The sequence below is a fragment of the Phodopus roborovskii genome, unplaced genomic scaffold (assembly GCF_943737965.1).
Source record: "Phodopus roborovskii unplaced genomic scaffold, PHOROB, whole genome shotgun sequence".
Taxonomy (NCBI): Eukaryota; Metazoa; Chordata; class Mammalia; order Rodentia; family Cricetidae; genus Phodopus; species Phodopus roborovskii.
Window position 1 is genome coordinate 23534645 of NW_026126567.1, and position 12105 is coordinate 23546749.

General features: G+C 36.3%; 1 protein-coding gene across 2 annotated transcripts in view; it reads left to right on the top strand.

The window, feature by feature from the left end:
* The window catches only part of Emc2 (ER membrane protein complex subunit 2), a 33149-nt gene that overhangs the window by 2014 nt on the left and 19030 nt on the right, over positions 1-12105 (top strand). For both annotated transcript variants that reach the window (XM_051202515.1, XM_051202517.1), the window contains exons 2-5: positions 4757-4870; positions 5990-6054; positions 6433-6518; positions 8239-8296. In XM_051202515.1, coding sequence (XP_051058472.1) covers positions 4757-4870; positions 5990-6054; positions 6433-6518; positions 8239-8296 — 323 coding nt within the window. The remainder of the gene's footprint in view (positions 1-4756; positions 4871-5989; positions 6055-6432; positions 6519-8238; positions 8297-12105) is intronic.

The window sequence follows — 12105 nt, forward strand, 5'->3', positions numbered from 1 at the left end:
AGCCTTCTGGCTACTTATTAGGTGAACTTAAGCACCCCAGTGAAGAACGCAGTTCCCTTATTTTGTAAAATGAAGGCTTAAATTTCTTGGGGATCTCTATTTTTTGAGGGTTTTAAGAAAGGAAACCTATTCTGGGCTTTTAATTCAGAGACTTGTCAAAGATTTTTGAGATGTGGTCAGTTTTGAGGACTCTTAGACAAGATGTTTAGTTTAGATATGGTGGCCAGTGTCAGCTGTATCCTTAGGAATTCCAGTGGCATCATAAACTGGTGCAAAGAGCACCATAGAGTGTTTCTGTGCATGTGAATGTGTGTGTTGTATGTTGGGTGTTAATGTATCTTGTTAATGTATCTTGCTGTATCACTCTCTACCTTTTTCATTCGAGACAGGGTCTCTCACCAAACCTGAAGCTAGGCTGAATGACATCAAGCCCTACTGATCTCTCTTTTTCCTTCCCAGTGGTGGGCTTCCAGCCAACCAGGGCTTTTTATGTGGTCTCAGCGAATCAACTCAGGTTCTTTTGCTTGCAGAGCAAGGACTCTGACCTAGCAAGAGCTTAGTCTCTGAGCATCTTTCCAGCCCCAGTAATTGTTGTAACAGGAAAATCTTGTCACCTGAAAAAACTATAGTAAGTCTAACGCTCTGTTAAGTCTCAGATAAATGCTATAAACAAATAGAATGGAAGTCCATTTTGTGAGCCAGTTGAAAGCATGTGTTAGGTAGAAATTTGGAGGTAGGAAAGAGAAGTTGGAGTTGTAAGGAGAGTAGTCAAGTGTTTTGAGGCTATGTATTTATGCAGGGTTGGATAGGATGCTTTGTGTAGTGCCTAGTTATGAAATGGGTTTTTTTTTAAATATTGTAGAAAATTTTGTTTATATTATTAGTTCCCACTAGCTGGTTTTTGCTGTTGTTTTTCTTCTTCATACCGTAAGAAATGACCAATGATAGTTTTGAGATTTTTGTGGGTGTGGCTTCTCTGCCATGTCTAGAAGACAGTCTCACAACCGACTTCCTGATCTCTGACTCTTAGTCTTTCCGCTTCCTTTCCTGGATGTTCTCTGAGCCTTAGGTGTAGGGAATGTTTTGTTGATGTGTCTACTGGTGTTACAGTTTGTTTTCTGTGTCTTACTTTTCCTTTAAGGTGCTAGGAAGTTCAAGTGTTTGTATGTTATTCGTCGTGTTATTCTTGCTTTTTTTGCTGTTACAGATTACTCCCTCTCTGCAAGATTTTGATTTTTTATCTTTGTGTGTGTGTGTGCACACTTGCACGTGTATGATATGGATATGCATGTAGATGTCATAAGTTTCTGGCAGGTGTTTTGTCTATTGATTTCTACCCAATTTTTCAAGACAGTTTCTCTCACTACACCTTGAACTCACAGACTGACTATATTGATTGGCCAGTGGACACCAGTTTCCACATGTCTCTGTATCCCATTATAGAGACTAAGGGAGGCTGTTGCAATGCCCAGCTTTTTGCAAGGGTTCTAGGTATTGGAACTGAGGTCTTTATTTTTCTGTAGCCAGTATTTTACCAGCTGAGTCACCTCTCTGGCAGCCCTTTGCCTTTGTTTTTCTTAGTAGCATTCTAATAGGTTCACTTCACACTTGTAATACTGTTCTTTTGATGGGTTCTCTGTATCCATTTGCTTTCAAATGCTGGAACACACTAGATTTATTTCACATCTCACTAGTACATTGCAGTACAGAATTGGTAGAACACCTCTACTGAAATTTCAGTACATTGAAATAAATTATTTTTTTCTCTTCAAATTTAGTACCTGCCATGTTCCTTAAGCCCCATGGCAATTTTCATTATGCTGTAACTGACCTTATGATACAAATTTGTGGAACGTAATGATTTTTAATGGGAATATGCTGATTCGCAGGAGTGGTATTTCAGAATTCACATTGGCATGGAGGAAATTCGGGGTTGGAGGAAAGAGTTTTGTACAGAAGAAACAGAGTAGGAAGCAAGCTCTTTCCTCATTTTTCAAGGCCCAGATGTCTTAGCACATTGAGGACTAGTCCTTAGGGAGAGATGAACAGGATAGCCCCTTTGTAACCTCTTGGGTTGCTATTACCCCCAGTGCATAGACAGTAGCTAATAGCATGTATAAGAAAGTGCTGAGGAACTTTCATATATAGAGAATATTACGTGTGTGTGAGTGTGTGTGTGTGTGTGTGTGTGTGTGTGTGTGTAATCATAAAATGACTCTGGCTTTGAAGAGTATGCCATCTTTGGGGGGGACAGGCTAAAATGAAAAGTATGTTCAAGAAAGGATTATTCCCAAAATTTTATTTCTAGCCAGAAGTTTTCCCTTATTTTGCTTCCAGTAAAGGTACCTAAACATTTTATGGTATTTTACATTTAGTAGAATATTTTATATAAATTACATGATATTAGGACCATATAAGTGAGGCAACATATATATGAAATTGGATGAAAGACTGTGGTAATGCCTTTGAGGAATTCACGAGGGCTTGACCTCTTAATGGTAATCAAAATCAGCTTAAAGGCAAAACAAAAGCCAAAGACCGTAGCACTGTCCCTCATGTGGTCTCTCAGTTTGCTTTATTTAAGTTGGATAAGAGACCTATAAAGCTTGGAATTCTGTGTACTTAATAACCAAAGTGGCAGAAGTGTCAAGTGACAAGTCACCATTTTAGGTTGATGAGGCAGCGTTGATCTGAGTCCTAGTGCTCGGACTAGATCCCTTGCTCTTTCTGCTTTTTAGTGCCTGTAGCCAGGTGTCAGCATGTTTTTTTCCAGTGAAGAACTAGATAGTAAATGTTGGCAGCTTTGTGTATTATTTGGCTCCTATTGGCCATTCCTATATATAACATCGCAGCTCAGAAAGAAAGTCATAATGTCTAATAAAACTTTGCTTCCAAAATAATTTGCTGCAAATTTTGGCCATGAGTTGGTAGTTTCTTGACTTAGGTCTAAACTGATAAAATGCAAAGTAAAGAGCAAGCCAGAGGTGCTGTACACAGAATGAGATAATAGTGTTTGCAGTTATATATGGATATAGAATGACTTAAGGAGCAGCTTTAAAATCTGCTGATTCAGGGACCATAGAAAATAAGCAGTATGCATACAAAACTGAACAAAAATGTTAGCGGCTGAAATATTAGCAATAGCCGTTTCATAAAAGTTCTGTTTTCAACACATTAATTAATAATGTTCATTATAATAGCCAAACTATACAAGTATTATTTTATCTTCACTTGGTAGACGAGGCTATTGAAGTACAAAGTGATTAACTCAGCTAATACACACAAGTAGAAAGTATCAGTGTTAGATTTGAAGCCTGGCAGTTTGAGATCCACTCCTGATCTTTGTGTAAAGAATAAAGATAAGAAAGCATGTGTGTACTTAGTTGGATAGTCATACCTCAACTATTGGTCTTAGTTCAGGCCAATATAAAAACTGCACCCCTGTGGATATCTTAAACTGTTAACTGTTTCTGTACCTTTCTGGAGGTTAGGACATGGAGAGTTCCAGTATCTAGTGAGGACTAAACCACTAATGGCAGACAGCAGAGAAAAGGCAAAGCCTCTTCTCTCTTGTTGTGAGGCAACTGGTTGCCTCCCAAAAGCTCATCACCACTTTGACTCTTGGGATCTTTAAAAAATTTAAAAAGACTCATAAACATTTAACCTAAAATATGTAAAAGGAACCAGATTAGATATGCTTCTAAAATATTTTGATTTTGTTTTTATTATAGTCAGTTCTTAGCACTCCAGACCAGGCTTTATTTATTTTTAATGGGATTTTTGTTTTGTTTTGAAGAAAACAGATTTTTTTTTTTTTTTTGCTTGTGAAGGTATTCAAGCTCTTAACTACTGGGGGAGGCCAAAAGCTTGTGAGTAGACAAGACTTAAGGGGCCAAATTCCTTTTCTTTAAAAATTGAGGAACTTCTTCAGTCATAAATAGTCCCCTGTAATAACTAATACCCCTGTCAAATCTCTCCTGATACTGATTTTGATCTGTTCATTAGGACAGAGCCCTAAGATCTACTACCCACTTAAAAGTTCTACCTCAATCTGGTTTATTAGGAGTCAGATTTCCAACCTGGGAACTTTGGGAGAGGCATTTAAAGCACAGTAGAATTCTTTATTCTAGAATTTCCTGTTGTATTGTAATTTTCAAAGTTGTTTAAGATTTTATGCAAATTACCTGATCTTACTATCTTTATTCATATTATTTCCTAAGTTCAATCAGAAATTTCCTTTTTTTGTAGTTGTTTACTTCCTTGCATGACAGGGTAGTATTAAGGAAATGTAAAGAAATGTGAAGTGAATATCCCTTTGTTGTTGATAGCCCAATATGATAGTCTTGAAAAAGTTTATATTCATGAGTAATTTTAAGAATTTGTAAGAATATGTTGAATATTTTGGGATATATATATATATATATATGTATATATATATATATACATATATATATATATATATATATGCTTTTTTTTTTAAGAAAATAATTTCTGGCCTTTATAAACCTGAAAGTAGTCTCTGTTTACTCTCACCCCTCCAATTAAAACCTACAGTTGCCTAAAGTGATTGATACAGGGCCTTTGTAGCAGACCCATGCCCTGTCATTCATTACATTTAAAGATGGTTGAGCTATCACAGATACCTCACAGTTAGAGCTCATTTCCTTTTGCAAATCATTGATTTCATTCAGTCAATATTTTGGCATCTGTCATATGTTCATGTATGTGTATGTTAAGAACTTGAATTTTTTTTCAGAAATGCGAGATAAAATGAGAAAATGGAGAGAAGAAAACTCCAGAAATAGTGAACAAATTATGGAAGTTGGAGAAGAATTAATTAATGATTATGCTTCTAAGCTTGGGGATGACAGTAAGTTTTTCCACACATCTTGTTTATGATCTTCATATTTAATGTGTTTTTATTCACATTTTACTTATCAGATATACCACTCCATTTTTTCAGGAAATGTAATGGATGGTGCTGTAGTGTAAGGAGGCTTCATAATTGTTAACAGTTGTTGCATCAGTTGTTTTTCTGTTTCTGTGATATAACAACATGACTGTGACAGCTAATAGAAGAAGGAGTCCATGTTGGCTAGTCTTATGTCATCTTGACACAGGATGGCATCTTTTTAGAAGAAGGACCTCAGTTGAGAAAATGCCTCTACCAGATTGTCCTGCAGGCCAGCCCTTGATGAATGATGTGTATGGGAGGGCCCCATTCACTCTGGGCAGGTTATAGAAGAAGGCTGAGCAAGCCATGAAGCAAGCCAGTAAGCAGCATGCCTCCATTGCCTCTTCATAGACTCTGCTCCATGTTCTTATGTTGAGTTCTTGCCCTGACTTTCTTGGATAATAGATTTCAAGCTATAAGAAGAAATAAACCCTTTCTTCATTGCTTTTGGTGATGGTGTTTTATCACAGCAACAGACTAGCTAAGATAATTAATTTGGAGTTATGATTCTAAGAGTTTAGAGTCTGTAGTGGTAGCAGGAGCAGGAAGCTGGAGACTTACTTCTTGAACTACAGTCATGAAGCAGAGGCTTTGAAAGTTCTGATCCTGCTTCCAGAGATGGACTTCTCCAGCAAGGTCCCCAAACAAATGGGGACCAAGTCTCCAAGTGCCAGAGACTGTGGGACAGTCTTATTCAAACCATCAGTATTAAAGCCATTGAATAGTCACTTAGGCTCACAAAGCTGGTAAATGTTTGCTAGTGTATATTTCATAATGCCATTCTGATCTGATCAAAAAGTATTTCATACAGAATTATAGATTTTAGTGTGTGTTAAATATTGATTTTTTTTTTACTTCAGAAGATTTTATATTGCTGAATACATATAAAGATATGTTCTTAAGTTTAGAAATGTAATTACTCGTTTTCAGTAATAAGCAACACTTTAAAATATTTGAAAGTAGAAGAATTTATTAATTTTTGTTCGGGAAATTTCTATATTAAATTCAGGGATTTTTCCCATCTCGTATTTCTAGTTTGGATCATATATGAGCAAGTGATGATTGCAGCCCTAGACTATGGTCGAGATGACTTGGCATTGGTGAGTATTGAATATGTTATGTTTTACCCTATATTTAATTTGCTTTAAGAGTTATATACTAGTCAGTGGTTAAGGCTTACTGTAGGGTATGTATGGAATGCTTTCTATTGCAAGTTTTGAATTCTTTTCTAATAGAAAGTTAGGATTGGGGTTGTAACGCAGTGGTAGGATGTTTGGCTAGCTTGTAGAAGGCTCTGGGTTTGTGCTCTAGCATCATACACTCAAAAGAAAACAACAGAACACCAATAAAACAGGAAAGGAAATTGGATACTTTTGAATACAGTAGAAACTTAGATATTTTTATGTGAGATAATTATATTTGTTCCAGTCTTTTTTGTTTGTTTGTTTGTTGTTTTGTTTAACCCCTTATGTTTTCAGTTTTGTCTTCAGGAGTTAAGAAGACAGTTCCCTGGTAGTCACAGAGTAAAGCGGCTAACAGGCATGCGCTTTGAAGCTATGGAAAGGTAAACGTCTAGTGAACCATATAATTTCACTTCAGTATGGCAGATGTGGAAGCTGTGTCCACAGTATATCATTGATGCAGAAGGAATTTGTAGTCTAAACTCTGTCAAATGTCAGGATACTTCTCAATACAAATCCCACCCGTACTACTAGGATATAGCATTTACCATGAACCCATTTGCCACTTCTGGCTGGTGAAATTAGGCCATGCTCTACCGGAAGAGCTGACTTGAGAGCCTAGTTCTAGCATTTTCTAGTTTTGGACTTGACAAATGGATATTGTCTTTTCAACTTTTTTCCTCTAAAATAGGGTCTTGCCAATGTCCTGTGGTTTGAGAAAAATATACACACCACCATGCATACATTCTCAAAGTACATGGAAGACGTGGTTGTCATTTGGATCAAGAGTTTTCAACCTTTTAGGAAAATAGCTCCTTTTTAAGAAATACATTTAGCCCAGAAATGGAGAGAAGAGATGGTCCACGGTTGTGGACACACTTGGACATATGTTAAAATGCCTGAAGCCCATTTGTGGGGAAATGAGGTAGAATTAAGGGTTTGTTGTGGCCAGAAAGTTTTCGGCTAGAATTGGAGCTGGAGATAGCAGGCACTTATGGTGATGTGTCACTCACATGCCCTGCTAAGGGGTGTCATTTGAGGATAAGAAACCATTTTATGTTATCTGAGGAAAGTGACAACTTTTGGATATATCTGTAAAACATCCTGTGTGACTATATAGTCTAACAAAGGCAGTTGTTGAACTTCTTATGCTATTATTGTAAATTATAGCAGGACATAGAGAATGGGTGAAAGCAAGTAAGAGAAAATAGACCATCATTAACATTTTAGAAGTAAAGGGAAAGATAAAAATGACTCTTTTCTGCTGACTTGTCATGAACCTAAGAAAACAAACCAACAAAAATAGGAAAGGTTTTGGGTGAGTTTGCTCTGGCATTATGACATCAAACTGAGTAAGAAACCACTTGAATATATATTCGTGAGAGAAGTCTCCACGGGGCCAGAGCGAGACTACAGTTCCCGTTAGATTTGTCAGCTTGCACTGTCAGGGCAGTGTCCTCACTCTAATGGGAGTGAGAGTGTCAGCCAGTGCTATCTGTCCCTGTCAAGGGTTCAAATGTGTTCTTGTTGCGTGGCACTTTAAATAATCTGGTCTGGGGTTTTCCTGATCATTGGAAATATAGAAATGAGTATTTGTATCTTTTGTCTGTTTTACACTTGGTCCACTTTCCACACACAGCTTTGGATATGTGTGTGTATATGGTGCTCATGAACATTTAGTCTAATCATCGCTAATACCAGTGTGTCTCTAGTATCCGAGTCTGCCTTTTTTCTACTTTCAGTTTCTCATCCATTTAGGTCTGCCTAGTCTCCTGCAGTGTCAACTCTATTGCCACAATCTCAAAACTAAAATAAATAAAGATTAAAAAATAAATGAATACAAGCCATTTTTTTAGACTTTGTTGCTAGTTCTTATCTTTGAATTTAGATTAAATTAATGCTTTTTTTTTTTTTGTAGAGGATTTTTCTGTAAATACTTTATGATTTTTTGTTTTCTTAAAAAAAGACTAAATGTTTACTGTAAAATGAAAATAGGAAAACTTGCATAGATGTTATGAATGAAGAGAATGCCTTATTTAATATTTTTCTGTATTTGTGATATTTTAAGGTAATGATTCTTGATATATTTTTCTTTTTAAATAGATATGATGATGCTATACAACTGTATGATCGAATTTTGCAAGAAGATCCAACTAACACTGTAAGTTTGTACTTAAAGATGAATGTTGAGGAAATACTAAAACATAGTATTCCTTTTTCTTTTATATAGGTGCGGTGTGTTTTATTTTAAAGATATTTGATACTCTTCAATATGATTTCCTTTTTTTGTCTTATTTGGAGAATTAGTTAAAACTGGATGAGGGCCAACTCTGCCTACCTAACAGCCTAGCAAGGCTCTTTTCATATTATGAAGTTTTCTTAAGTACCAGCTTGCTTAGTGTATGTGAATACTTTTCAGTTGTCCTAATTAAAAAATGAAAGACGTCATCTCAGTGATTGTTATATCAATTAGTGCAGCCAATTTATTTGTTTGTTTGTTTGTATTGCCTTGGAGCCTGCCCTGCTAGCTATTGTAGACCAGGCTGGCCTCAAACTCACAGAGATCCACCTGCCTCTGCCTCCCGAGTTCTGGGATTAAAGGTGTGTGCCACCAACACCCAGCTTTAGTGCAGCAATTTATTTCCTTTTGGTTTTACCTTCCTATTTATTGCTTGAATTAAAGTTACATTAAAATGTCAATAATTATTTGTTTTAAATTTCTCTTGTTGTCTATTTTAATGTGTTTAATTTAAAAAGCTGATATCATAGCTTGCCTCAACTTTCAATAAATGGAAAGTTACAGGAGAGGTGGAGACAATAGTCATCTTTATGTCTTTCTATATTCAGTGTACTTATAAATGTAAAAAAAATGCTTTATTTTTATGGTATATGGGTGTTTTGCCTACATGTAAGTATGTTCACAATTCGTGTTCAGTGCCAGAACTGAAGGCCAGAAAAGAATGTCATGTCCTTGGGACTGGAGTTACAGAATGTTGTAAACCTCCATGTGGTGTTGGGAATTGAACCTGGATCCTCTGAGAGAGAAAGCAGTACTGTTAATGATCGAGACATTTCTCTAGACCCTACTTTTGGAATTCTTAAGCAAACACCAGGTTTTCTTTTCATAAAAGGAAAGATTGTTATATTCACACAAGGTAAACTAAGAAAAGTTTTCTTCTTTTTTGGCAAATATATCTCTGAAAGTTACCATTTAAAAATATCATGTGATATATTTTTATGAATAATATGATGCCAAAATATTTAATTGAACAACAGTGGTACTGGGTAGTGGTAGTACACGCCTTTAATCCCAGCACTTGGCAGGCAAAGGAAGGCAGATCCCTGTGAGTTTGAGACCAGAGTGATCTACAGAGCAAGTTCCAGGACAGCAACTACACAGAGAAACCCTGTCTCAGGGAAAAAAAAGTGTGTGTGTGTGGGGTGCAGTGGCAGTTCATCTAAAAGAAATTATTGATGGCAACATGGGAAATTATTTAACAATAACTAATTCAATAATAAATAATGGAAAGTAGCTATGAATTCCTAAAGCACATCTGTACAGACATTGATCATAAACACACATTTCTCCTTATTGATTTTGCCATCAGGTGATACAGAGTGTTCCAGTGGCTGAAATGCTTTACGGGTACTTTATTTTAATATTATCTTAGGGAAATTTCCTGTAGAAACTTGTAAGGAGATTTGCTTTGCTTTTTATTTGTTCTTTGTTTTTTGTTATTGTCAATATTGGAATAGAAACATTTCCTTTCGTGGTGATGGTTTTCAGAATATAGAAAACTTTAGGAAAAATTCAGATCATGACAGGCCTATCTCTTACAAAAAACAAATTAAGAAATGACATCTATCACTTTGTCTAAATACTACTGATATAAATTTACTAATTTCAAAATAATTTTCTAATTGTAACTATCTTAATAGCTTGTCATGTGCCTTAGAAAATTGTACTTTTAAAAAGTACCACTTAGGACCAGAGAGTTGGCTCAACAGTTAAGAGACTGGCTGCTCTTCCAGAGGACCCAGGTTCAATCCCCAGTACCACATTGTGGCTTACAACCATGTGTAACTCCAGTCCCAGGAGATCTGATGCTCTCTTCTGACTTCTGGAGTACCAGACATACACATGATACACAGACATGCATAGTGTGCAGACAAAACACCTATATACCTAAAATAAAAAAAAAAAAATTGCAAAGTACCACCTTTCTATTGCTAAGTAATTATTCCTGTACTTACTCATAAAGACTTATTAGTCTTCTTCACCATTTAGCCTTGTATTGAAAATTTGAAGTTAAGTTTCTGGAGTTTATGAGTTTCCTATCCTTTTCACATGTAGAGTAGCTAATAATCTGTTTCTGTTTTCTTGGAGTCAAACATGTTACTTCTGCTTTTGTTTAAGTGGGGATTTTTAAAAATAAATTACTTGATGGCAAGGGCTGAGGATAGAATGGTAGAGCACTTGTGACTCCCTTGTTTCATCTCCAAGATAGCATACAAAAACGTTAGGTGGTTTATAATTTAATATGACTGTTTCATGCTTTTCATATTTTGTGGTCCTTTGTAGCTGTTTGAGACTGTCTAAAAGAAAAATCCACCATATTTCGTTCAGAGTATGCATGAGGGGACAGCAAATAGATCCCAGTGTTAGACATGTTGAACAAGGTGACTGCATTTAGGGTTCTCAAATGTATTATTGCTTATGTAATGTAATCAGATCTTCTCAAGCTCCTCCTTTGTTTCCTAAATACTTACTGAGTATTTCTCATAAGCCACCAGAATGTTTGTGATATAGTAATAAAAGCCAGCTCTGTTCTTCTACCCTTAAGAGGGAAGCAGTGTAGTGGGCATTGAGGGGAAAGACACAAAGCCATTCAGAAGTTAAAACTAACATATTTACTAGAAGACTTCACTTCCATATTTCACAGTTGAGTTACTGTGTTGAAGGCATCTCTGTTTCTTTTTCTAAAGCAAATTGAAGGCATAACCTCCAAGATGAAAGTCCTGCATTGTGTAACAGTGATCATCTGACCCTTTTGTCTTGTGCTTCTGTGTTTAATGAAGAAATGGATCTGTACATCCAGTTTTAAAAGACCCTCCTCATTCACACACATTCATTATTCCATCAGAAACACTGAGTGTTTGCACTCGGCACCGGACAGAAGGGTGCCTTAGAGAGAGGCTTGCCTTGTCTTTGTTTTCCAGGAGGTTTCATTATATGACAAGCATCTTTTGAACCTTGAAATTGATTTATTAAGTTTTGATTCTTTGTGACTTTCTATGTGAGTTTTGACCCTCAGCGACTGTAAAGAATGAATGCGGCTTAAATGAAACAAAGGCAGAGGGTTGGAGAATGACATTCAATCCCAAGTGAATGGCGCAAGGTTTCACATTAAGTACAAGTCTTCTGTAGGGAAGGAAACTGTTATGATTAGAATTAAGTTTTCAGAGTTTTGAGAGGGCCATGCAAAGGAATATTTTCTCCTTATTTAATTTTTGAAATTTTGTGCAATATATTTTTAAAACGTTTTGGATAGTCAGATTAAAAATTATAGAAGTAAAAAATGATACATGGGAAAAAGCAAGTCAGTCCTGCGCCTGAGCTCAAGTCCTCCTTCCCTTGTTCCCTTGTTCATATTGTTGATTTACTATGGTTTGCATTCAAAGAATTTTTTTTAGGGCACAGACAAGCTGCATACCTGTGCATCTGTGTGTGTGTGTGTGTTGTTGTTGTTGATCAACTACTTTAAGTTTTATTTTGAAACTAGGTAGACTTGTTCCTTGTGGGGATACTTTGAGGTCACACTTTCTATGTGGCTGGAGAACCTGAAACACCTTTCTCTTTGCTAAGCAACTCTTCTTTCCTTTCTGGGCCCTGAAATCTAGAGTCCAGGGAGTTGGAGATTGTGTTCTACTGGGTGGGACACAGAAACCTTTAATCCATTTCTAGAAGTT